This window comes from Falco biarmicus, chromosome Z (genome assembly GCF_023638135.1).
Source record: "Falco biarmicus isolate bFalBia1 chromosome Z, bFalBia1.pri, whole genome shotgun sequence".
Lineage (NCBI taxonomy): Eukaryota > Metazoa > Chordata > Aves > Falconiformes > Falconidae > Falco > Falco biarmicus.
In genome coordinates, this window is record NC_079311.1 from 18,274,414 (window position 1) to 18,301,721 (window position 27,308).

General features: G+C 37.5%; 1 protein-coding gene across 3 annotated transcripts in view; it reads left to right on the forward strand.

Moving 5' to 3' along the window:
• COMMD10 (COMM domain containing 10) overlaps positions 1-27,308 on the forward strand; it is a 118,935-nt gene that overhangs the window by 17,827 nt on the left and 73,800 nt on the right. For 2 of the 3 annotated variants that reach the window (XM_056325437.1, XM_056325436.1), the window contains exon 5: positions 9,132-9,242. In XM_056325437.1, the coding sequence (XP_056181412.1) occupies positions 9,132-9,242 (111 nt within the window). Of the gene's footprint in view, positions 1-9,131; positions 9,243-18,378; positions 18,440-27,308 lie in introns of all 3 variants that reach the window. The other variant, XR_008819580.1, reaches the window with a different exon arrangement.

The following is a 27,308-nucleotide window of genomic DNA, read 5'->3' on the forward strand; positions in this document are numbered from 1 at the left end:
CAGCATCAAAAGAAGCGTGGCCAGCAGGTTGAGGGAGGTGATTCTGCCCCTCTGCTCCACTTTGGTGAGTCCCCACTTGTGGTATGGGATCCAGCTCTGGGGCTCCCAGGACAAGACACATATGTTGGAATGGGTCCAGAGGAAGGCCATGAAAATGATGCAAGGGCTGGGACACCTCTGCTTTGAGGACAGGCTGTGATAGTTGGGGTTGTTCAGCCTCCAGGAAAGAAGGCTCCAGTGGCACCTTACGGTAGCCATTCGATACTTAATGGGGACTTATAAGGCTTTTTAGCAGGGCCTGTAGGGGCAGGAGAAGGGGCAAATTTTAACCTGAAGGAGGGTGGGTTTAGGTTGGACATCAGGAAGAAATTTTTCACCATGAGGTTGCTCAGAGAAGCTGTAGATGCCCCATCCCTGGAAGTGTTCTACGTCAGGCTGGATGGGGCTTTGAGCAACCTGGTCTAGTGGAAGGTGTCCCAGCCTATGGCAAGGGTGCTGGAACTAGGTGATCTTTAAGGTGTCTTCCAACCATCTGTGATGATTTGCAAATTGTAGCTGCTGCTTATTGCCTTCCTATAAAAAATGTGCACCTTTTTTTCTGTTTTGATATTTATTTACTATATTGAGTGCTCTTTTGACTTCATCCTGCTGGTGTCTCCTCTGCACTAACTTCCTTAAGCAGACAGGGGGAGTTTTTGAAGGCGTTTGAAATCCAACATGTTTTGTCATCTTTATCTTGGCCTCTTACCTAAAGTATTTTCATCATCACAGCAGGCAAAATTGACATTTTCATATCTAATTTGGAATTTTGATTCTGCAGTGTTGAGTGTGCTGATGAAGTGTGGAATTGGCATCTTACGATGTAAATTTTAGAGAGCAGACAGTATTTTGCTATAGTTCTATTACGCAGATCTGAAGTTAGTGTGTAGGCCGGTGTTTTTCTTAACACCTTTATTAAAACCGTGTGTACATGTTGCAGTGATTTCTTTAAATTAAAGGTATTCTTAACTATGTGACTTAGTACTTTTTGTCCGATTTGATTGTTGAATGATGAGAGGAGGGGAACCCCAAACTTTAAAATGTGGGTATTCTGCATTTCTCTTTCTACAATGAAATGAAGGGTACTTGGTCTTCAGTGGAGGAGCTACGGGAGTTATTCTTTCAAGAATTAAACTGAATGACAGGATAGCGATGCTTATTTTCCTCTAGGTTATTTGTTTAGAATATCTGAAATAAGTGTATTGTAAGTGAAAGATCTGCACCAGAAAAATTCTTACTTACAGCTTATTTATTTCCTCAAAATATTTTGTTAGTTCAAAAACATTCTTAAATGTTTTGTGTCAGTGTAGTAGATACTCTTGTAATAGTATGAGAAAAAGATTTGCTGAAGATACCTTTCACATCAAATTCTCTCTTGCTTCACTGTTTGTAACAGCTTCAATGAGAGTAATTCTATGGATGTCTTAAAATACATGAATAGCTCTTCCAGATTGTTCCCGGAAATGCTTTCATCTTTAAAACCGGACTGTTCCTCTCAAATTAGAGGGAAAAATAGATGAAATGAGTTAGTATCTGAGTTAAAAAGGCAGAATTCTGATTTCATTTGTTAAAACAGTATTTAATTTTTCTCCTTCTGTAATTGTTGCCTCTGGGGGCAGGATAGGTTCCTTTCTAAGGTACATGTGGGCCGAGACATAGAGTTGTTCATTTTCCTCATTACTGCAAGCAGCCACATCATATAGTGCACCTTCTGAATTTGTCAGTCTCTGTCTAATATGTAATATCTAAAGTATCTAATAGGTTTTTCTGACACTGGTGCTATTTGAGAGTAGTTCTTGAACCTTATTTTTCCAGCTTCAGAAATCTGCTTCATTAAGAATGGACTGAAGGATGGGTTTTCATCCCGCTATTATGCACTCTGCTATGGTGTTAGTTATGCTTAACACTACAACAGTAGAAGTTTAGATTTTGGATTCTTAAGTTACCAAGATTTACTTTAGACTGTGAATTAAATTACCCTTTTAACAAGTGAGCACTCCAGCATTGTTGTGAAGCTGAACTTACTTCCAAGAGTAGTTGCTGTGTGTAGACTGATACAATGCTCTTACAGATATACCGCATTTGGTAGAAATAGATGAGGATAGTGTGTCTGAAAATAGTGCCATTACACTTGCATATTATTTTGGTTTTTTTGTAGAAAAAGCTTTATGAAAACAAGCATGTAGATTTTTTTCTCAGGATATGAAAGGTGTAATCTCACGAGTGGTAACATTTAAGTTATGACAATTACCAGATCATTTTGAACTGAATGGCCTCTCAAAATAAGGATTAAAGTATTTGGAAAACAAATAGATGGGCCTGTGTACCAGTAGAGCATGAAACTTATTTTTGTATTACTGTAGATATTCCACTTTATCTGAAAGTTGGTTCGCCTTCTGCCTAACAGAAGATTATTTTCTGTGGTACCTGTAAAGAATGAGTCAGAAGTTCCTTTTGGCATTCTGTTTGTATTACGCAGTTTTTAAAAACCTCATAGATGTAAAGTCAAATTACACTGCTTCAGCCTGTCCTCAAATGAATCGGACTGCCTGTGAAGGAAAGTAACTATAGATGTACTTAAACTACACTGAAGTAGATCTTTGAGTACTGACTCAAAGTCAGGAAACTTGAATGTTGGTTGTAAGCTATGGAAGTCTAAACCAGCGTTCTGTACCATAGGAAGCCTTTGGCAACCAACAACAGGAATGTCCATATTAAGTCCTTCAGCACTACCAATACCACATAAAGTAGTACTATTACAAGCACTCAGATTTGTGCCAGGATTTGAATTTTCAGAAGGGATATTAATATTTATTTTCAGCCGCGCTCAGGTTAGTAATGTCACTAGAAGCTGATTTGACTGAGCTGATGCATGCATGCATTATGAACTACATGAATAAGATTTATTATCATACCATAATTTCCTTAGTACATGTTCTTCTAATGTTCGCAGCATGTGACCTAGTTATTCTAAAGGTTACTCTTACTGGCTTTTAATTCTGACGGTGGGCCACAAGCTCAGTTTGCTTTAAAATTCTCATCACTCGTGCTGGAAAGGTTCAACAGCCCCTTAGCAACTTCAGGGTAATGAAAACTGTTTTCTCTCTAAAAAGGCACATGTTGTTGGGGTCCTTTGTTGCATTTTAAAAAAAGTCCAAACAGACAAACTAAACCATAACCCACTGACAATGAGAGAAATACCCAATTGAAATAATACTACTGAAAACTTGTATTATTATATAGTTGATTTTCAGAGATTACCAAATGTAGTGGTAACATTACCACTTCTTTTTACCAATTACCTGTTGGCAGTACTGAGAACAGTTGTTGCAATAGTAGTAGTGGACTTCACAAATTGCATGTGGTAGTTTGCTTATGCTATGTGTTCCTTTCCCATCTAGGGCTTTCATAAGCTTTACCCCCATAAACATAAAAGGACAGACACTGCTACTAATTTACAATTGTTTCTGCATTCTCTGCCCATCAGACTTGTTAATAAATTCAGCCCACAAATCTGTGTTTCTCACTTTTTTGACTTGAAGATGAAACTCTAATTTTAAGAATTCTTTTTCTTGCTTTTTGCGAAATGCTAATCAGCATTGCGCTGTCTTCCTGTAGAAATGCATACAGTCCTTTGTTTGTCTGAAAGGCTAATAATGGATATGCCAGGATCTTCATGATCTTTTCTGCAGCCAGTTTATCTACAGGAGCTTGTTAAATCATATTTAACCTATAATGCTGATTAATTGCATTTTCCTACATATTCTCAGTCATATATGTGTTCTGAATATAATGTAATTATTCTGTCATTAACTGAAGACTTACTTTAAGTTTTAGTATTACACAGAAGTGAAGTACATAATACTCTATTTAGAGAAAGCTAGGTGTTCTGAAAGCAGCAAATCTTGCCAAGAGAATGGAATGCAAGAATCTGAATGAAATAATTAGATCTTCATAATATGAAATTATAAGATGTATTATATGACCTGTAAAGTGATAGGCTATTTCATAACTGTCTAAATGCCTGGCAGTTACAAAAAATTCAGTCATGTTGATTTTGTGTCCAAGCAGTATTTCCATACTGTAATTCTTGCAGGTTCAGTGCTTTGTTTACTCACTGTAACTCTACTTTCTCTGAGGTCAATGCCTAGCAGTTTCTAAGGGACAAAACAGATGTCAAATCATGGATTACCCATGGAGGAGAAATAGTGGTTTGCATGGTGTTATGGCATCCACCTTGCGTTGTGGTAGAGAAGTAAGCTGTTTCTGGCACATCAGTGAGTTCCAAGGACAGTAATACTGATTTTCTGTAGTTTCTGTAATGATTCGTTATTATAGTAGATGACCTTCTGAAAGCTTCACCTTCTAGAAGCGGGTAATTTATACGAAAATACAAAAAAATTCCATTAAAAAAGTTTCCAGCCTTCATGGGTGACTTCATGGGTGAAGAGACAGACAGGATGTGATCTCTGTATAATCACTGAAGTCCAAAAAAAAAAACCCAAACCCTTTCCCTGCTCTGGTGCTGACTAAGTATTTAAACCCCTTTTTCACTCTCTTCCCTTAAAAATACTGGACCCTGTTCCAGAAGGTGGAAGTATTAGGGAAGACATGTTAGGTGCTTATGTGAAATTCTGTTTCCACTCTTATTTTTCCCTTTTTTCACAATATTCCCACTTCTTTTCTCAAATTAAGGTCCTTGCATTTTTCAGTGTGTCTTGCTCAGTCACTTTGACTGGTTTTGGTCTTTCAGGTTGGATCCCTGCAACGTGTGTGTTCTGGACATCCAGTCTGCCTTCACTCTCAAGTTGTAGACTTTTGTTTTTGAGCCTTATAGACTGATTCTTGTATAGCCAAGTTTATTATTTTTTCCTTGATGTTTTTAGCCTGAATTTGCCAAAATTTGCCAAAAGTTTTATTTGATTTCATGTTAGAGTGTAAGATAAATATATTTACGTAGTTGAGAAAGGAGAAGTATTTTGATATTTTGACAAATAATATAGAAACTTGCTATGTTTTTCTGATTTCTTGAATTTCTTCTCAGTTTTGATTTGATTTGTATTAATGTTTGTGGACAGCCAAAGGTGAAAGTAAGGAACTGTGGTGAAAATACGAGACAAAGAGACAATGGTATGTAAAAACTTAATGGACTGTAAGTGACAAGGGAAATGGTAGATTCTGTGGGTGTTAATTTTGACGATGTGAAATCCTTTATTTGGTTGGAGATTGTGCTTAAAGTATAAACTGTCAAGTATGAACTTATCAGAGAAGATGTGAAAGCTGACTTGATACTTAGGGTTCATGGCCTTTTTGCAGAGGATGACTTTCACCCAAATGTTTTGCTGTAGTTATGTTGGATTGCTGATGATCTTGTCCTAACATTTAAAATACTGTGCTTTACTATTTACTATGGAAAGTAGTCTGGTGGACAGGACAGTGGACACGAGTTGGAAACTCCCATGTTTTACACTGGAAGAAAATGACTGTGGATATCATAGGCTTCATCATAGACAGGTCTACAGATGAGGGGTCAGATCCTCTCATACTGGGGGAAATGGTAGCTCTCATCATCACAGTGTGGATGTACCCCTGGGAGGGTGGTTGGCCACCGAGAAGCACCGCATTTGTAGGGGGTACAGAGCTGGTTTAGCAGGTGTAACACCTTATCTTCTCTACAACTAGTCCTGAGTGAGTGCTGGAAGGGAGAAATGCATAGGTTCTTCCATGCCTTTTAGTCCTGACTGTCATGGTATCCTCTTAAGAAGCCTGAATGGAAGAAAATGGACACGGGAACTGAGGATTACAGGAGTTCTCGAAAGCTTCTTCGTACCTATGTTGCCCTGAATCATTTGCTGTAGGGTTCATGGAGGAGATCTGAAGCACTTTCATACATGCTTACTATTGTTTTTATTTAGTATCTATGCTTTTTCCTTACCCTTGTTTTCCAGCTTGCAGCTTTTTTTTTTGTTTTCTAAACATAAACCTGAGGTTCAGTAAGTGCCCAGAGATACCAGTGAGAACTTACAGCACTAAATAGTACATTTTCAGCAATGTTTATTGTTGCAGTGACAAGGTAGCTTGCACATTTCTGAACTGCTAAGAAATGTAAAAAGAAGCTGAAGGTCTACAGTAACTAAAAACATGGGTTTATTTTCATGCTAGTTACGGCTTCCTTCCCTCCCAAATAAATGCTTTTTAGGTAATATATTCCAGATTCTAGCACCATATAGTCCCTCCCAATGTTTTGTCTTCTATAACAAGTTTTGTATCAGAAGGGGAAATAATTTTGCAGTCCTTTCATTTTTTAAAAATTTTGGCCTTAAAATATGTATCACTTCATGGCTACCAAATACTGTGCCTTGACACAAATACCATGTAGAAACATGTCACCACTCTCAAAAGGTTAATTGATATTTCAGGATGTTGAATGTCTTCAAAGTAAACCTGACCATAGTCAAATACATGTGACATTTTTCTGGCACGAAAATAGTCAGACCATTTCAAAGCTGTGAGTAGCATGCTGTTTGTTAATAAAAACTTGTTCTCTTACAACTCTAAACCAGAAAAGACACAGGAATTGTACAGGAAAACAAAGTAATTTTAAGGTAAAACAATATAAAAATAGTCATGGCTGCTGTTCAGCTGTGAACTCAGGCCACTGTGCTGCCACATTGTATTGTATTTGTTCTGAGCCCTCTACAATATTCCTATATAGATGTGTATTAAAATTGAAATAGAAGACATAATCTGGATTTCTTTACTTTTGATGGTTTGTTTTTCATGCTACACACAGAGTACACTGTTTAACAGCTTTAGAAAAGTCTTAAAAGTCAGGCTTTTCTTGTCTCTAGTGGCACTGGTTTATAATCTTGGATAAGCTGCTAGCCTAAGTCTTGGTTTCCACACTACTGTAAGTAACTGTTTAAGTAACTGATAGAAGTGCTTTCGAAATTGAGGAGCATGGGACTTTAACCTCAGTGACTGCAGTATGAAAAGCCATAGCATTCCAGACCTTGCTCACTGTCTCTATATTTGTTCTTAGTGGTTAGGTGTTTTATCAAAGTAAGTGATACTGTTTCCTGTTGCCTGCTTGGCACTGCTTGCACCGCTAGCCCGTAAGTCAGTATTTGGGTCCTTCTCTGTTAACTATTATCAGTTTTGATAAGGTTCTACAACTGCTTGCTTGATCAAAAATCCAGAGTAAGGTGAGATGTTAAGATCTATATGCTCTTTAGAGAACCAGAGGTAATTTCTTTACTTAATTTTATTGAAGTTTGTGGAGAGAAAAATGTTTTCCAGCCGTGTCATTCTGATATAATTTGCTGGAAGATTCCAGGTACTGGCCAGCACAGGGCTTAGCAGAGTTGTCCATTAGTTTGATTGATTTGTGCACATCCACAGAATCCACTTTGGATTGTGCTGTACTTTTGGGTGGAATGCACAATGCCCTATTATTTCCATCAGCCAAAATGTAACTAGGTTAGAGGATATCAGAACAGAGAATTATGATTAAAAATTACTCTGCGTTTAGAATTTATAAAACTTGAGTTTTAAGGTATCTTTAGTTCATAGGCTGTAGGCATCCTGTTACTAAAGCTATGCCTACCTACCACAAAATGAGCTGGACCAGATTTACAGCATTTTGGTTGTGTCCTTTTGTGATGTACGCATACTTTCAATGATTTGATTAATATGTAAACTTCCTTATTTTTACCACAGAATGAAGCCTGAACAGAGGCGCTGAATGCAGAGCAGCTGGCAGACTCTAGGCTGGCCTGCTCAAGTTCCTTCTGCTGGCTTATTCCTGTAGCTGTATGCAAAGTCAGTTTGAGACTGTGTCTTTCTGTTAACTTTGTTTGGCCTTGGCTAAACTCCATAACCATCTTGGACTGGTAGTGGTGCTTAATAGGTCATGAAACGCAATTTTCCTTTTGGTATGCTTAATCATATGGGTTTCAGTGTTTGTTACAGAAGTGATATAATATCGATGCACTATACAAAGAAATGCAATATAACATACATTAATGTGTAAATGTGAAGTGTAAATGTAAATGGTATGATTTAATTATACTGCAATAAATTTTGGAAGTTCTGTCTTTGAACTGTGTCCATGGATGATGTTTCTGCCACTGGCTTGCTCGCTCATCTTTCATCTAGAGGTTACTGTCACTGTAGGAGGCAGGGCATGTGTTGACTTCTCTGCTGTTCACAGTACAGTGCCTCTGGGATGGCTTTATGCTGTTGATTTTTGCTGAATTGCTGGACTGGTAAGAGATTAACTGACCTGTGGCTCGCTTTTACCAAGTCACCCACAATATTTACTAGCAGGAGGGAAACAGTAGGTTAAAAAGAACTTGTGTGAAAATTAACTTGCTAGATGGTAAAAATTTATATATATACTGCCTTTATTCAAGAGGGCCAGGTCGATAGTTTTGTGAAAGACTTGTAGTTCTGTTCTTGTGTACTTCATTTATGTCTGAAGTGTAGCTTGGTGATGTTTGACTATAATTTAAAATTAATGATTAAAAAGCAATTTGAAATGCATTTTTGTGTAGCTTTATATGAAAAATTCTGTTGCTCACATGCTTAACTGTGTTTTGGCTTTTCAATAGTAACAATTTAAAAAGCAACACAGAATTATTTTTGTCATTAATGTCTGTATATGATAGAACACATGAATAGATCTGTTGATTAAGAAATTACCATTTTTAGGTGATTTACTATTTATTGGTAATTTTTTCTTTTTCCTAAAAGAAAAATAAATATGAAATAAGATTGAATCTGCAACTTTGCTGATAAACTTCCACAAGGAAGGGGAAACTACCTTATTTTGGATCCTTAGTTGTGTTTTGTGGATTAGTTCCAGCAGATCTGAGGCAAATGAAGTCACTTTATTTTGGGTGGTCACAGGCAGTTTGAATGATAAATTTGACAGAGAGAAACAAATCTGCGGAAACAAATTTGCAGAATGCGTGTTGTATAAAAATGTTTAACATTTGTAGAGCCAAACTGACACAGACCATTCACAATATAGAAAGTTGACTTGAATGCTTCTGTACCATCTGATTGTAATCTAAATTTGTGTTTTATAGCTTGAAACAATTGGATGGCAGCTTAACCTTCAAATGGCAGAGTCCACGCAAGCGAAGCTGAAGTCTCCTCGAGCTGTGCTAGAGCTGGGAGTGAGCAGTGAAGATGGAAAGGTAAGAAATACATGCCTGGCAGAGTTGGAATGAGATGTGGTGATGGCCTTACGTTCAAAGTTCTGAGGCATCCATTGGAACTCTTGATTGTTGTTAGTCTTACCAGTGTTTTCATTTTTATATTTCATAAAATTATTGTAGGCACTTGGAATCGTGAAGTACTGGTGTAACAGCAAACATACTGGGTAGACTGAAAGCTGTGTTACCAGCAATTTGGGCTGCAGCTAATAGAGAAGTATAACGGAATATGGTTATGTTAGGTCTCTTTGTAGATCATTTATTTTCATCACATAGTATGTGATTGGTACTTCTTATACTTTTAATGCCTAATAGCTTCCAGCGTTCTACCATGTGTGTAGTTGTATGAGATACTACTTGTTACTTGCAACCTCTCTGTGCTAATGATGTATTTACATGAATGGTGAGACACTATATGCAAGGCCACAGAAAGCCAATATTTGGAGGTTTAAGCTAAAGTGTTAAGGCCAAGTGGTTTGTGGTGTTTCAGTGCAAAAACCTAACAATGAACATAATATTTTATGCACAAAATCTGTATCTTTTGTTAACTAGCACACTTTAAAGACATGAATTGCTTTTAACTGTATCTTGCTAATGGGAACTGGAGTCTTCTGTACTGTCAGAATGTTTAGCTGTGAAAATGTCTGTGTAGAAGTTTTGAGGGGAAAAATCAGAAATGTGGTTCTGCTTTAGCATTGCATTTAAATCACAGTAATTTTACCGGTGTGAGTGGAATTTCTAATTTATGGTAGAATAAAAGAGAATACACAGGTTATGTTTGTGCTTCTCACCAAGACTTGCAACAGTTCTATTTTTTTCAGCAGTTCATTGTAATCTGTATTTTTGAAATGTAAATACAGGAACCGGACAATATTTTATGTCCAAGCTGCATTGGGTAGCACTGCATACAGATTCAATTCTCTGGCAAGTTTGTCTACTTTCTTTACAAACAGAACTCAACAAGTGGATTGTTTTTTGTTTCCCCTCTATTTCTTTTTGTGGGTATGATTATGTACCAAGATCAGAATTATTTTACAATTAGAAGCCTGGAATAGACTTGTAACTGGCATTTAGATAAAACAACGCAACAAGAAAAACCTACTGATGCTCTTAAATTACAGACACTAAAATTTTAAAATCTGGGTTGGTGTGAAGTTAATTCCATATTTTTTTTCTGAATGATTACATACTAGTACAGAATAGGTTTGAGATTGGGTAATATTTGTTTATGTAGCGACAGAAGTGTTGGAACATAATTTTTGTGCTGTAGTTTGCATCTTCATAATCTCTTTGTGCACAAAGTATTAAGTTATCTGAAAATCCTAGATGCTATATACTTGGGGTTTTTTCTTCCAAACTTATGTATGTCCCTTTTGGTGCAGACATTTGGCGTGAATTTAATGCATATATTCATAATGAATTGTGTTCATTTCTCATGAAGCTTTATTTCTTCTTCTTTTTTTTTCCTTTTTTTTTGGTAGTAATTCATGGATATAATAACTTGATTTTTTTCAGAAAACAGTTACATAGGCCTTTTTGTGGGCTCGTTAGGGGGCAGTAGTGCTCTTTGACTGGCTTTTTGAATGCTTTTTTGCGATGATAATCTGAATCAATTCTGAAGTTGGTCGTTGTGGGAAGTGTTAAGTGTTTACATTTCCAAGCTGCATATAACAATAGAAGTTTGTCTTGCTCATCTACAAAACTAAAGCCTATTAATAAAAAAACCCCAACATACTGAGCAAGGTAAATGAAATTGGCCATTATTTCCACTTCTGCTAACTAAAAGTAATTGTACCAATGCATTAATATTTACTACAACTCACTCTGCTTAGAGATCATTTAAACAGTTCTTTGTCAGAAGCTGCCATTTAAAATTAGTATTTAAATTATCTCTCCAGGAGAGGGTATTATTTGTGCTTTGTGAAATAAAGAGTCAGAGCATCTGCTATATGCTGTATAAATGTCTATAGAGTATATTTTGTCAGCTTCAGATGAAATGCAGAGTCCCAGAGGTACACTTGGTTTGGATCTAACAAATATTTTGCACATGACATGAAAAGTTTTTCACCGTGGGTGTGATTAAGTACAGAAATGAGTTACCTGGAGAGGTTGCAGAGTTGCCAGCCTTGGAGATAATCAGGAGTCAACAGGCTAAGTCTCTGAGCATCCTGACTGAAGCATGGAGTTAGCCCTGCTGTGAGCAGGGTGGGTGGATCAGGTGGGCTGCCAAACCCTGTCTTCCAGCCCAAGTTGTCCTGTCATCTAGGCTGCATTGCGGCTCGGTTACTGATGCTGTTTTGTATAAGGAGAAGAAAAAAGGAACTTTCAATTAAAAATCCAATTAACAGTGGTTTCTTACAATGATTCATAATTTGAAATGTTTAATTGCATTTCTAAATCTGAGGGAAGTGGAATTTCTATGAAATAGGCACAGAAAAGCTGGTATAATAGGAAACATCTTTTTGAGCTGCAAGATTCTTTTGCTTCCATTCTGACATTTTAATGAGCTAAGGTGACATTTAGTACTGATTTTAAGATATCAGCTGGGTATAAGGGTTTTCTTTAGTAATATAATTTGGTTTCAGATTTTGTGGGCTGTTGAGTTGCAATGCAACAATCTGAGAATTTTTTAGACTTATTTTTATGGCTTTAAGGTGAAAGAACCAGTAGAGGGAGCACAAATTAACAATCCTGATAATCAGTGCTGCTAGTTATGATTTTGATTTGCAAACAAAGACTGATCCGAAGAAGTGCTGTGTTTATTTAATATGTGTTTCTGTCAGTAATTTATTTAACAATTATCCACACAGGCACAGTTGCACATTCTTTCCCACTGTTAATAGCAGTAAATCCTTAGGCCATCTAGTCTAACCATACCAGCCATACAAAAAAAAAAAATGTAGTAAAGATTGTAGAAAAGGTCTGAGGGCTTCAGAAATGTCACTTCATTGGTGCCAAGTATCTCTGCAGAGGAATGTGAGAAGTAGGAGTGTGTTCTTAACTAGTTTCTGCTATGCCTTTTCAGTAGGAAGATCCAGTAAGGCACTTTACTATATATATTTATATTTATTATTATGTATTTTTGCACATGATCTGTAGTTAACATTTATGCTTGAAAATCATTGGGGTAAATAAACCATTCATACCCACTGTTGTCTCTTGACAGTTATCCATTTTATTTCTGTAAATCCATTCCACAGATTTCATTAGATTCAGTTATCTAATTACAGGTTGTCCTGTGGAAGGCTTTGCTCTTTTCTTGGAAGGTTTTGCTCTTTTCATGGTTTTCCTTCTCTTTATTTCATCTATGATTTTATTCTCAACCATTAAGGACTTCCTGGGGGAGTGGTGTTTTTCAGTGTGAATGCTGTGTGTAGATTCCTTGTGAGAATTCAGTACTTCATTTATTTTGTTCCTTCTTTATACATATACTTGAAAAAATTTATTACAGGATTTTGTCTGCCAATGCAAGACAAGTAACTAATAAATGTGCTGGTTTGTTAAACCTGCTAATGTAATACTTTTGACAAAAGACAGTTAATATTAAAATGTTACTATACTAATGTAGTTTAATTTCCTTTTAATTCATTTCCCCTAGCTTCTAGATGTTTTAAAAGGGGCGTATAACACTGGAAATATTTTATACTCTTTTTTTTTTCTTTTTTTTTTTTCCCCTGTAACCACTTGTTCAAAGTCAAAATAGGGTCTGACTGCATTTTAAACTGAGATCATAATACATATTCATCATTCTACAGAGCCAATAAAAGTCTGGAAATCTTAAATGAAATAACACAGCATGGTCTTCTTTTTTTTCCCCTTCCAGTTTTTACAGGCTTTTTATTAATTTCTGAACTGTGAACAAATCTATACCTTAGACATTTTGCTCTGTTTACTTTGGTGTATGCCATTCTGCTTTCTAAGTTTGCCACTGTGAATACTTTCCCCTTTTTTAACAGCAAAGCACAGTAGATGAGAAACAGAGCTTTTCTTCTAGTGAAGCTAGATCAATCACTCGATTCACACTGTAGATTCTGTACAGCCTGTATGGCATGTAGGCAGGACCCACACTTGGATGGATATTTAAGGAAACAGAGTGGTGCTTCCCCTTCACCCTCATTTTAGCCCTTTGTTTCCCTCTGAAAACAAGTTGTGTTTGTGGAGTGGTGTAACAGTGAGAGCTGGTGGATGCTAGTGATATGTTCCCACTCCAGAGAGGTAGGAGGGGGCAGAGCTGAGCATCCATGCCATGATGTGCCCTCTTTATTTGCCTTCTCAGTCCTTAGCTTTGGGGGTGATGCATTTATAGGTGCCTTTTTTGGTTCAAAATAGAGGAGTAATTTGTATCTGTGGGGCCTCAAAAAAAGACGACAATTAAAAGACATGACACTGGAAGGACTGTGATGAGGTGCAAAGACTAAGCAATTGTAAATTACTTCTCGCATTCATAGGCTACTCAACCACTTTCTGTTCTGATGGGGGTATCACTTTTGCTTCTCAGAACACAAACTTGCGTGCACACCCTTAAACTGATTTTGGTCTTCTCATCAAGCAGATTTGTAAGTCTCTAGCAATTGCTAGAAGTAAGTAGGACAGGCCTTAGATGAATGCAAAAATGTTTTAAGGATGAGATCGAGACAGAAGTTTTTTTCATTCCTATTTAGAGGAGGTAATGGGATGCCTGGATAGCCTCAGATAGCACAGTCCTGGTTCAGGGTCTTTCTGAACTTCTGTATACAAGCAAGGTAGCTGGTTTTGGCAAAGTACATCATGAAACTGATTTTGTTTGAAAAACTAAAATCTAGTAAATAGCTGATGATAAGAAAGCAGAAACTTCCCTAAGAGGAGGTTTCAGAACATTGAGAAAAGTCCTCACATTTGTAGGAGATGTAGTAAGAACGACAGTATAATCTTGAGTGTGTGGAACAGCTCAGAAAAATGAGCCTGAAATTTACAATTTGCTTCCAGGCTGTCACATTGCTACAGAAAGCTGTCAGAAATTCCACTGCTCAACGTGAGAGCCAGAAATTCCAGACTTGCAATACAGAGCAATTCTTGCATTAGACTATTTTTTGATCTTTCATACCCATTATCTCTGATTAAATCCATTTAATTAGAGGAAAAAGTAAAGCTGTAGTCCAGAATTTTCAAGGTGCTGAGTGGGCTTTTGTTTTCTTACCAGTAGAAATGTAGTAGAAATGGATGGCACAGTAACCCATGATCTGTGAGTTGTGAGTAGTTTGATATTTTACTTAGAAACCATTTACTGGACGGTGTGACTCCAGGAGTATGCACTTACCTCTGGCAATTGTACTGCAGAGTGTGGTTAATTATTTGGCTTCATTTGTGATCTTACATGATTTGATTACCCAGCTTACAGTAAGAATCTCTTTACAGCAGTAGTCTTATGTTTCACCTGGCTGTACACACAATTTATGAGTACAGTCTATAGTGCATGAACTTACAAAACCTGTAACTGGCTACAGCCTCTGCACATGCTTTGTTCCCACTAAAAGAGTCTTAGGACTTTGTTCATGTGTCTTTGTGTCATGGAGTTAAAGAAGAAAACAGTCCCAGTTGAGTGTGTACAGCCTTGGACAACCTCTGGCTACAGTTAGTACTGAAACTCTTGTTTTATATAAGAGTAAACTGAATTGTCCACCACGTGTAACTTCACCATTGTCAAACCAAATAAGCAGCAGAAAAGTAGCTGAAATACTTAACTTTGAAGTTTAAACTTGGTGAGCCATTTCATTACCAGACAGATTTAAACTTGAGTTTAACTTGAGGGTATTTGAAAAACACAAAGATCTCGTGAGGTTTTTCTCGTTCAATGCAGTTGTGCATGCCATCTTTTTCTTACAAAATTTGTTTCCTGTTTGCCTCAAACTGGTTTTGTAGGCTTGGTCCTTTAGCCTTTTCAGACAAGGAAAAAGTATACATGGGGTTCATTGCAAATTCTCAGGCATCTTTATACTTCCTTGCCTGCTATTCTCGGAAACTGTACAGTGTTTTAGCAAATGAACTGTTGTCTTCATTTGTGTGTAGCAATGGAAAATAATGGTGTTTTTTCAGTACCTTTTGCAGTACTTCCTGGCTATACTGATCCCTTTGCTTTTACTTAGGCAGTGAGTTCTGTGGACCCTTCACAAATGTATTAAAAATTGGCGTCTCTCCCATGTCTTTTTTTTCCTGGTTCTGAGATAGAGAGATAAGGTAGTGTAAGAAAAGGGTGACATTAGGGAGAGGTGAACATAGTTGAATTTTCTCTAACAGCAAGGCTGTCTTGCTAACATAGCTCTTTTGCATGTGACATCTGTTACAACAAAGTTGACTGCTGCCTTTGAGAATTGGAGGCAAGGACGGAGGAAGACAATGTGTAACAGAAAGAAGGACAACAAAGCTGGTGGAGGGTCTGAAACACAAGTCTGATGAGAAGCGGCTGAGCGAACTGGGGCTGTTTAGTTTAGAGAGGAGGAGACTGAGGGGGCGACCTTACCGCTTTCTACAGCTGCCTGACAGGAGGTGTAGGCAGGTGGGGGTTGGTCTCTTCTCCCAAGTAACAAGCGACAGGACAAGATTAAATGGCCTCAAGTTGCACCAGGGCAGATTTAGACTGGATATTAGGAAGACTTTCTTCACTGAAAGTGTGGTGAAGCATTGGAACAGGCTGCCCAGGGAGGTGGTGGAATCACCATCCCTGGGGGTGTTTAAAAATGGTGTAGATGCAGTGCTTAGGGAAATGGTTTAGTGATGGACTTGGCAGTGGTGGGTCAACAGTTGGACCTGATGATCTTGAAGGTCTTCTCCAATGTATGTGATTCAGTGATCTCCAAGTCAGCAGCTTTTGAACATGGATGTTTAAAACCAGGTAATTAATCTATGTATAGATGCATTAAAATTAATATTTCTCTTGAATGTTAGAAGGTATCATTCAGAGCATCATAAGTTCTTTAGATGTAAGTATAGCAAGTGAGTAGCATTTTAGGGCATTTAAATCAGGAAGAAGTGGTTGTCTTTTGCACCATTGTACAATTAGTACAAGCAGAGAAGAGGTGGAATATGTTCTTTATAGAAATAGAAGGTACCTTTTTATATATGAAGGCCTTGTTTTTGGGGAAGTTGTGCAGAGCTACCTAGAAATATGTGTCTGTACATTTTCTGAGAACCACTGGAAGTGCTTCTCAGGTTTCCATCTTCAGATTCTCAGTTCTTCCATCTGTAGAATGGTGAACTTGTTACTGCTCAGCAGTTGCAGCTTGGAGAGACTTGTGTGTGGGAAGTTTTGTTACCTAATAATCCCTTATTTTTCCTTTCAGGGGTTCTAAACAAGAAAAGTTATGAGAGATGTGGAGTTTAAAAAAAGGAATTTCCATGTGTTTTTTTTCAGTAGCCTTATGCTTCAAAATACTTAACATCTTTGAGCCAACAGTGTTTTATTTTACTGTAGCAGGTTCCTGTGTAAGGGCTACCTTCAGAACTTGTTGGAAGAGATAGGATTGTCTTCGACAGTCATGATTACTGCCTGTTTTTAATTTATACTGACACTTACAGAAGCCGTTGCCTTGCTCCTTGTTACTGTGGTGGTAGCTTGGGAGCAGTCTGCGCTTTGCTGTTCACTTTTTGGGTTGGAATAGAAGACGTACACCTGTCTTAATGCATTGTCTTCTGGTAGTGCATGCTGTGTTGGAAGCACTCTGAAAATGAGGATTTGTTTAGTCAGAAGCATAATATAAAAAAGAGCAAGTTAAAAGCAAGATCTAAATACATACAGAATGTTTTAATGGAAGTTGTGAACTTGCCTATAAATGCTGCTAACCTTTAGAGCTGCACTATAGAAATGCATTTTTTGGAGAGACTCCAGAAAGGGGTAGGTCAGTGACTTTGCTTGGGGTATCCAGAAAGAACAGTGTGGAGTGTTCAAAGAAAGCTTTAAGTGTTACACAGCTTATTTGTAGAAAAAATAAGTAGACCAAAAAAGATGATTAAATAGCAGACTTGTAGAAGAGAGAATGATGTCCACAGCTGCCTAGACTGACTGCAGCACTCCACCTTTTCTCTACATGATTTCCTGGGGTTTTTTTTTCAGGCTTACTGGTAGTTGGTTAAACTTTCTTTTCTCAGCACTGCATTTTACTTCTGCAGCTGTGGCAAGGTGGGCAGAAAATCGAGGAAACTTTCTGCTTTCTACTCCTGTGTTAAACAGTGCTGTTTACTGCAATACTGCTTAGCAAGCTCTGTGATGGGCATGGATAGAAACTCTTGTGTTGTAAGCAGAAGAAACAAAATTCTGTGAAGGAACAGGAAAAACAATGCAATACAAATGCCAATAAAATGGGTTCTTAGTGTCTACCCTAAGCAGTTATTTAGTGATTTCTATAACTTTTAATTCCATTTTCTTCATAGAGTAAATAATGATACTAACTGTTGAGCTGCTGAGAAACACTGGAAGGAGTTTTTATCTCGTTTTCCTCAATATTTCATCTGCCTTTTCTTTTATTAGTGCATAAAAAAGCATACCTGCACAAACTTCTTTAACTTCTTTTTTAAGATGTACTTGATTATTTTGTGTATTTTTCCCCAGTTGTGTATTTTTCACCTTTGAAAGTTAGGTTTGATTAGATTATGTTGCTGTTTAAATTATATGAAAAATATTCTAAGAAGAAGGGAGATGAGTAGGAATGTATAATGGACATGGAGTAGTCAGTCAGCCAGTGTCTTATTTATTTTGGTTCTCTCTGCAGCTTCTGAAAAGATGAGCTGCAGGCTGACATATTTTAACTCGAGTCACTCAGATCTTGCTCTTCTCCTGTGATATGTCTTTGTTATCTTCATAAGAAGTCTTGTCGACTAGAAGTCCACTGTAGCTAATTTCCGATTCGTAAAATATAGTATTTTCAATCCATTTTGCTTAATTATTGCTGTAGGGCAGTTTTTTTGTAGGCAAATTTGATAAGAGCGTTATCTAAATGAACATTTTTAGAAGTACCGTAATATTTGGGGTGTTTTTTTTCTTGCTGAGTGTCACGTTGTCTGAATAACTTTAGCTGTGTTAATATCTTAATGTGTATGAAATAGGTCATTTAAATCAGTCTCTAGGTTTTTTTTAAAATCCCTACAGTATCAAATCACTTGCCTGATCTTCAGTTGCAGTTGACCTAGTTATTCCACTTCTTATGTTGGTAAGGTTTTTTCTTTTGCTTATTTATGCTGAATATTAATTGTTTTTTCTTGAAAATGTAGTTATGTTTTGTGACATACATAAGGCCAGCTTCAACATCAAATCCAGTAAAGGCATGGACATATCTAAGGCAGCGCCTGACAATAAAATTATGTATACTGTCTGGTCTGTACAGGCTGGAATTGATATTTAAAATTATAGAACTCCATTGCATATTTGTAAGCATATCATTGCAAGTCTGAGTATAATTACAGGCTTTTAAAATCTGTTTGACTGCCCATAGATGCTGGAAGGTGTCTGTCTTAATAGAAGAGCTAAGGATAACTTAAATTTAACAAGTATGCTTTTTGCCCTTTTAAGTTTCTGAAATGCAAAAAGGAAGTTGGACAAAATGGCTTAAAAATCTGACAGATAATTTACAATATTTAAGTAACTTCTAAAATTTTAGAGAATATTTAGCAAATTAACTTTCATTGTTCCTTAACTATCTCACATGCCAAATCTCCATCCAGTTCTTAAAAAAAAATAATTTCCAACTTGTTTTGTCCTTTCCAACTCCTTTACCAGAGGATGTACTCTGGAACAGTCACACAAAAGCTGCATTTGAGTAGCGAGTATGTTTGCATGGAGGAACATCCACATCAGCTTGAGGGTCAGCAGCCTGCTGCTGGAGTGAGGATCTCCATGTGAGCCATCTCCTGCTGCTGAAACATACACTGACCTGTTAGAGAGGTTAACAGCGAGGTCCCGGTCCTGGGAGGGAACGAGACAGGAAGCTGCCTGGGAACAGCTGCCTGCTTTGCCTTTAGCATCTTGACTGCAGCAGTCATAACTCCCATCTTCTGCAATGGAAGGGGTAGTTACTGGTTGAGTGAGGGTAGAGGATTCTAGTCGAAGTATCTGCACAGGACTTGGGAGACTTGGTCTTATCCCTTACGTTTATGCAATAAGGCAGTTTCCTTTCTTCCAGAAGAAGCAGTGCTGAGAGTCTGAGGGCAGAGGGATGGTTTTGGTAAATTTACAGGGGCTTTAACTATACGGTGCCATGAATACTTGTCAGCATTAAGTTGAACAGTTGTGAGATTCTGCTTCAAAATACGAGCACTTGGCAGTATTGTCCTTTCAGACTTTCTCTGTAATCCTTTGAAGAGCAGGGCTAGCCACAGAAACCAAAAATGAACTGTTTGAAGCATTTGAACAGTGTCTCTTTTATAATACTAAAAAGTGAGGACATCATGTGTGAAACTGTTTAATTTGGCTTAGGAAATTACAAATTCTATTACACTGTTTTTACCGTGCAGCCCAAAGGAGAGAAGCCGATCTGTGTCAGAGCATTTGCATCTTGCCAGGGTCAAGTCCCACATGACCACTTTGGGCTGTGCATCCTGCACCCAGTCCTCCCTCTTCATTGTCTTTATACACAACCTGTCATGTATCTCATTGAACTGACACACATGCATACCTTTTCTTCCTAACCACGTCAACACATCAGAAGAGGCTGTTTGGGGGTGAAAGGGTGGCAAGAAGCAGCTGCCAGACCAATTCACATTGCTTGTGCTTTTGTCTTATGTACCTTCAGAAAACACTGTGGTGAGGAGAACCATATCCGGTTACCCTGTTGGTTCCTGCCTTGCCAGCGGCTCTGTAGTAGACTATTACAAACTAATTAGGTATTTTATGTGACAAGCATCTCACCAGGTCTGCTCAGAGTAGTACAGAAGGAGCCCACGCTGCTTCATTTGCATTCAGTTTACATTTGTGATCATCATTATTGTGATTCTCCCCCGTGCTCTGCTTTTCCTTTGTCAGTTCTTTAATGCATTGTTTCATGAGTTTTGGTACAAAATGGTACTGTCAAGGAAAAGTAATCCTCTTGGTGATTATATGAGTTTCCAACCAAGCTGCTTTGTAGGTTAATAGAATGTTTTTGAATTTAAAAGCAATTGGATTGTTCTGTATTTTCTGTCCGCTTCACAGAATCACTAAGCTTACTTTCCTGTTACTTTTGCTAATTTTTTTGTCAATGTACAAACTAATGAAATTGCCAGATCTGGCTTCCTGGAGAAGGTATGTATATTCTTGAAAGAGTACAAAGTGAGTGTCTCCTGTGTTGTTAACATCTGTCCTGCTTGAGGCAATAAATACACAGTACATGCTATCAAACAGTATCAACGCTGTGCATTTGACATTGAACAGCTGTCTGTAACAATGCTTTCCCTTTCCAGTACTGCTTCAGGTAGAAGAGGGTAGGTCATCACCTCAATTATATGCAAGGGCGGCAATTTTCACTCATCTTGTTTCCTGTTGTTTACAAATTACAGGAGTCTGGTATCTGGAACTGTGTGGCATCTAAACTCATGGCACTTGGCTTTGTATGAATATTTAGCAACTTTAAAAGCTCTATGACAAGCGACCTTTTCCACTGGTTAAAATACATGAAATGCAACCTCTTTCACAGGAAATCCACAACCCACAGTGTGCCCTACAGCCCTTGAACAAATCTTGTTTGGTATGATTGTATAAAATCACTACTAATGAAATTACAAATACGTGTTTCTAGGAATGCACACTCACTGGCAAGGCAGTAATAGGAAAAGATTTCAAGGGGGAAAGGAAAATATTATTTTTTTTCCATGTCAAGACAGATCCTGTTACTGAGGATACATTTTGAAGCCTTGTAGTAATGAAAGGGCAATACAAAACCAAAAATAGAGCCAAAGCTAATGAAAATGCTTGTCTGGCTTGAAATGTATGTGTAAGGAGAAGCTGCTGCTTTTTCTGACCCCTTGAGCAACATTTATGTACTCTCATTTAGATAGTCAGAGTAACTAAGTGGTCCAGGCAGCCCATGAGATGGAACCAAACCAGTGGGTCAAATGGAAGTGAAAATTGCACTGTGGTGCTTTCTTGGTGAGTTTATAGCTGTTGCAGTGTAAGGGGATGACAATTTCTGCTGTGCATGTAATCAAAATATTACAAGAATTGCTTTGTAAGTGGTGTTTGTAAATGCTTCCTTGGTCAACAGCATCAGGATTAGGCACTGAGTTTTTCAGTCATGCCTGATTTGAGGCTTTTTGGATTACTTCTGGTGCATAGAAGCATGCAGCAGAGTTTTAAGGAGGGCTAAAAATGCTAGGTCACTTCCCTGTCCCGTTTTCCAGCATCAACAGAAACAAGGAGCTTATACTTGGGAATGTCATGGTACAAGATTGGGAGTTTGACAGCAAAACGAATTGGCAAGGGCCAGATCTGTAGGCAGCTCTGCTCAGTGTACGTTTCTTTAAGTACTTCAGCACTGAAGGGTGCACTTGGCTTCTTTATGAGATGGAGAAATTTGTTACCCGCTGTGTCAGCATAGGAGAGTTACTGGCCTAGGCTCTCTGGAGAAGCACTGGCAGTGGACCTTAGGGGGCTGCACACTGGTTGCTTAGAAGTGCCATCATACTTAGTGGTCCTGGAGGGTTTTGCAGTCTAGAACTGAGTATAGGGCTGATTAACTGCACAGAAGAGTTCAGATTCATGTTGTCTTTCCTCTTCTCCTCATTTGAATCCTAAGTAAATGAATTTCAAAGTCTAACTATACACACTTGAAAACAAATGCATATCTTTGCTCAAGAACAAGTGCATAAGCATTACAAATACTGACTGCGAGTACCTGAAGTCATTAGTGGAAAGGAAGTGTGTTTTATTAGAAGGTCTTGAGAGTACTCGGGAAGAGAATGTTCATTTGAAGATGCAATTTAGAGGTAGGAAGAAAGATGTCTGTAGATCCAGGACAGTCCTTGAGACAGCAGAGAAGCAGAATTCCTGAGCTGTTTTTTCTTGTTGTCATTTCTAGATCGCTTTGCCTTTTCATATTCCCGTTCCTTCTTCCTTGCCATCATCCCATCTTCATAGGAACAAGTACATTATACTCCTATCAAAGAAATGCAACAGATTCCAAAATACCTTTGAAATTCCTCAAACAGCATTGTTGCCATCGAAGTGAGATGGAATTCCTGGTGTTGATGCTGTGTCTAAGGAGTTCTAATACAGGCTTTCAAGTGCTGCCACCATATTGGTATCTTGTTTTCTTCATTGTTGCTTCTGTTGCTTTTCTTTTTGAACAACAAGTTGATTGAATAATACCGTATTATAATTCTGTATTAGGTTGGTTTCCTGTTTTATTCAGGCCTTAAAGCCCTTTGTGTGCTGTGCTGTAGGGTATTGTCTGCTCCTAAAGGGACAGCATGGAATGATATAAATGCAAGAAAGATGTTTAGGTAGTGTTCAGACAGTTTTAGAGTTCCTGGATGGCAGTGTATTCTGTCTGTTGTGGCTAACATTTAACAAGTTCTTGAGTGAGCATTTTAGTTTCCTCTTTCTAAATGTGTATCGTGTTGAGTGAAAATTAAAGTCTTTCTAATGAGGAACAAAATGGTTTGTAGATAATACAGATGAGATAAAGAATAGCCTTTTTTTAGTACTGAAATTGGAATTATTTGATTTCTTTCCAAATGCAGATATATTGAGACACATACAGGAGGAAATGTTTAATGCTAAACCTTTTCAGGAGAACTGCTTGTTGCAGCAGCGAGGAGCTTCTCTTTTGGAGTGAATTGTTTTGCCAAGGGTACTGTAGCCAGGCAGACTCAGGTAAGCTGGCACAGTGTGGTCTGAGAACAGTATAACAAAGAGCAGAAGTGCATAGAATCATAGAATCATTCAGGTTGGAAAAAAACCCTAAAGATCATAGAGTCCAATGGAGGCAGTAAAGGCAATTAACAGCAATAGAGCAGCAAGGAAGTGTTGGTCATTGAGAGTTAACTGAAGCTGACGTGAACCTACAGAGATTTTTTGGGGTAAGGATGAGGATGTTTAACATGCATGGAAGAAATGCACTGTGAGAAGCATTATGCCACATGATGCAGTGCTTTGTTCTCAACCTGGTATCTGAAAAGTCATTCTGAAAAGCTCTTGAAAATTCAAGTGTAGCATAATTTGAATTTAATTTTTTAGTGGTGCTTTAAAATCCACATTACCATTTCAAATAGCAATTGTATGCTTCTGTGGCCTTGAGGGAGTCACAAAGAGCTTGGAGCCACCTTTGACTTCTAAGACTGAGGCCTGCGATGCCTGCCTAGGACAGAGTACACTTGTGTTTACTGCTTTTTGAGGGGAAGACCTTGACTGCGATCAAGGGGTAAACCACAGACCAAGAGCAGATCTTTCAAAGATGTGTGGAAATAGTAAGACAGAGGAAGGATATAACAACAACAACAAAACCCTCAAAAAAGGCGTCTAGTATATCTGTTCTTTATGGATAGACAGAAGCATTGTTCTAAACCCTTTCTTCCCTTCTTTGCAATAAAATAGTTTGTTTTCAAAACATTCAAATCCAACATAACCCAGCTTTGAATTTGTTGAAGTAACTTGAATATTTTTGTTAATGTGAGTATTTATAAAGATGCTCAAAACTTGAAAATTTGACAGACTTCTGGCTTTTTATAATGATGTGGCTTCAGACAATGGAGAAAAATCAGCATTCTGTTTTTCCCAGTGTTTTCTGAAGCACTTCAGTAATGTGCTTTCAGCGTTAGCTTTTTTTTTTTTTTTTTTAAACTAAAGAAAGAAATAAGAATTGTGGACCAAACATGAGTCAGCCTATAAAACTGTAAAAAGAGCTTTGCAGCTCGAAATCAAAGTCCTATTACTTTAGTATGTGTCTTTATATAAAAATAAGCATTTCCCATTTTCAGAGTTATGTGGAATTGGCATCTGTTTAATTCTTTCACAGAAGTTACAGGGTAGGGAGAGTGTGAATTTTAGGAAAACTGTAGGTTATTATTGCCACTGGAAACAATATCCAGTAATGTGATGCTTTACCAGCAGGTGCAAAATTAATCTGCCATTGTACATGTACAAAATATGTTAGTATCTTCATTATTACCTCACAGCTTCCGAAAAGAAAATTATTCTTTCACTTTGTGGAAATAAATTTATAATATTTTAAAAAAGTAATGATCAAGTTACATAGTGTCACCGTTTCCTTATCATTTGCACCTAATTCGTACATGTCCATTAAAATACTCTTTCCAGTGGCGTTTTTTTGGGGTGTGTGTATGGGGTTTTTATTTGGTTAAAGAATACTCTTTACTGAGTGTAAAAAAGTTTGGAATATGTTGAGAAGAAACCCTTTGGGCTAGAAAAGTGTCTTTTTAAATTTGTCCCACAAAATCCTTTTCAAGTTTAATTGACAAGTTTAATTGACTTAAACTGTGTAAAAGTTACCATTTCATTTTTGCTGATTGTTTCTCATAGAAGTCCTGGATTTTTTTCCCAAACACTAATTGATTATAAGCATTCAGATTTAAGGTCAGGTCATTAAATGCCAAGCAGATAATACTCTTGGGCACTGCGGAGAGCAAGCAGTCCAGATGCTGAAATAATGCACTTGGGAGAGAGTGCTTGGCTGGGCTTTCTTCTAGTCTTGAATCTAGTACAGGGAATCAGCTGTGTACTCTCCACTTTCTGAAGGTTAATAATCTGCCCCTAGGCAGATGAATGCTTCATATAAAACAGGAAAAAAATTTCCAGAGAGTAGAAGATAAAGCATGCTCCTGTACTAGCAGAAGGATGGGTGAGGTGACCAAAAAGGATTTTTCCAATGATTTTTGGATTGTAATTAAAATCCCTATTCAAACTTGTAAATAAATAAATAAAAGTTTATATTTATATATGTATATAGTGAGGGTCTGCAGATGTGCGAGTGACAATGAAATCTGTTTGCTTAAATTCCGTGACTTTTGTCTGTTGGCTGCATAGCTCCTGGAAACCAGTCTGCAAAGGGGCAGAAAATCCTTGACTAAGAAGGAAAATGTTACCTTTGAAACAGGCATCACAGGGAATAGCACAGTATGGGACTGAGTTTCCTTGGTTGCTCTTGTTAGAGTGTAGGAGATGTTTTCATTCTGAAATTACTGATGCAGACTCTAAACCTGAAAGTTGCTTAACCAAAGTGGTTTTGCATGTGGTTAGATGCCTATGTCAACAGTTGTCAAGTGTACTTCAAGGCAAGCATAAAAGCAGTGGAACAAACTGTGATTGCAGAGATGAACCGTGGAAATAAAAGCAAAACAAAATGCTCTCCTCCTGCTGGCTGTTGAGAAGTATATTGATTCTCCCTCTAAAGCCATCGAAACCCCAAGTGTGTGTTTTCTTCTTTAGTAGGTGGAAGAAAGGCTGGCAAATGCAGTTCACCGCCGTCTTAGTTGTGCCAATATGTTTGTAAAGCTACACTGCAAAATGGATCCCTGAAACTAATTAGAAAATGAAACAAAACCGATGGCCTAGAGGTTTCTAGAAATCATGAGAGCTTAAGTTTCCAGTGGGCCCTACAAAAAAATTGCACTGACAGAAGGAAAGAGGCAGTGGTTTGCAGGTGGTTATGAGTTGTCAGCATGAGGAGGGGTGTGACTTAGCAAAGAAAATTAAATTGGAAACTGTGCCCTGTTTTTAACCATTACACTTCTTTTTCAAGGTTGTTGGACTTATACTTACCAAAATAGCAGTAGTTTCCCAGATATTAGTAGACAGTCTTCAGACTAACATTTTACTTGTGGACAAATGTTATCCATTTATTAGGTGTGGATAAAAGTGAGAGTCTTGTATGTGTATGTTTGTGCCTTCATTATTGCTACCAATACAAAGGTCAGGAAGACTTTTGGTAAGCTCATAAAACTTAACTGTTTTTGGAGGCAGAAATGGACTTGCATGGAATTTATGAAGGTTGATGCATTTGCATTTCTTGTTAATGAAATCAAGAGATGGAGAGACAAATATTTCAAGAATACCTACAAATTTTAAAAGCAGGAAATTACTAAGCATTTTGGTTTTAGTGGTTCTTTTTTGTAATTGTGTTTGAACATGTTTGTCTGAAGTGCTATTTGATTAGATTTTTTTTCTGTTACTAGTAGTGTCATTCATATGCTCAACCTTAAAATAATATTATTTTTACTCCAAGCGATCCAAGTTGCAAAGAGCTTTATGCATAAAGTTTGCACACAGAGTTTTACAGATGGTGAGCTTATCTCATGCTACTGTATCTGTTTTAAAATAATTTTCTCTTGTGTCCATACATAAGCCAAAGAATACAAAAAGAAGAATATGATTTGTAAGTAAAATATAGACAACTAAAAGATACAGGTATTAAATAGCAATTATAAGAAAGTTACCTGATAGTAATTCACATGTATTATGAAAGAGAAAATAGGAGGGGGAGAGGAATGGAAATTACGGAAATGTCAATATGGAACACATTTAGAGTAGATATTATGCACATTAGTAACAGCTAAGAGACAATTGCCAAGATAGTTTTGGGTAAAGGATCAAGAGTGACATGGAATGTATGAAATTGACCAAGGCAGGAAGTGAATGGCGGAGGAGCAAAACCTTCTTTGAACTGCAGGAATTAGCCTACCACTTTGTTTTCTCAACTAGTAATTGATTTGTAGGAAATTGATGTAAGGAAATCACAGAAATACAGGATGTTGTAACATGTGCAGTAATACAGAAAGTAAAAGATGATGAAGTTATGAGGAAAAGATAAAAAGGAATAAAGTGATTAAGGCAACTACTACTGAAACTCAGATTCTTGTCTAAGCTGATAGTGATTATTATCAAAAGGATTTCAGTGTTTTCAATTAGTATTTTAAATAAGATTTTCGTATTGGAGGGGAAAAAGTTGAGAACATCACTGAAAATGGCTAAATTAAATTTGGAAGGAACAGTTTATGTGGTTCTGTAGCAGGAAGGTTTAAAAGAGATTTAAATTTTCACATCGTGAAAGTGCTGTCCTTCAGTAAGATGTTAGAGGTGGACATTTCTAGGGA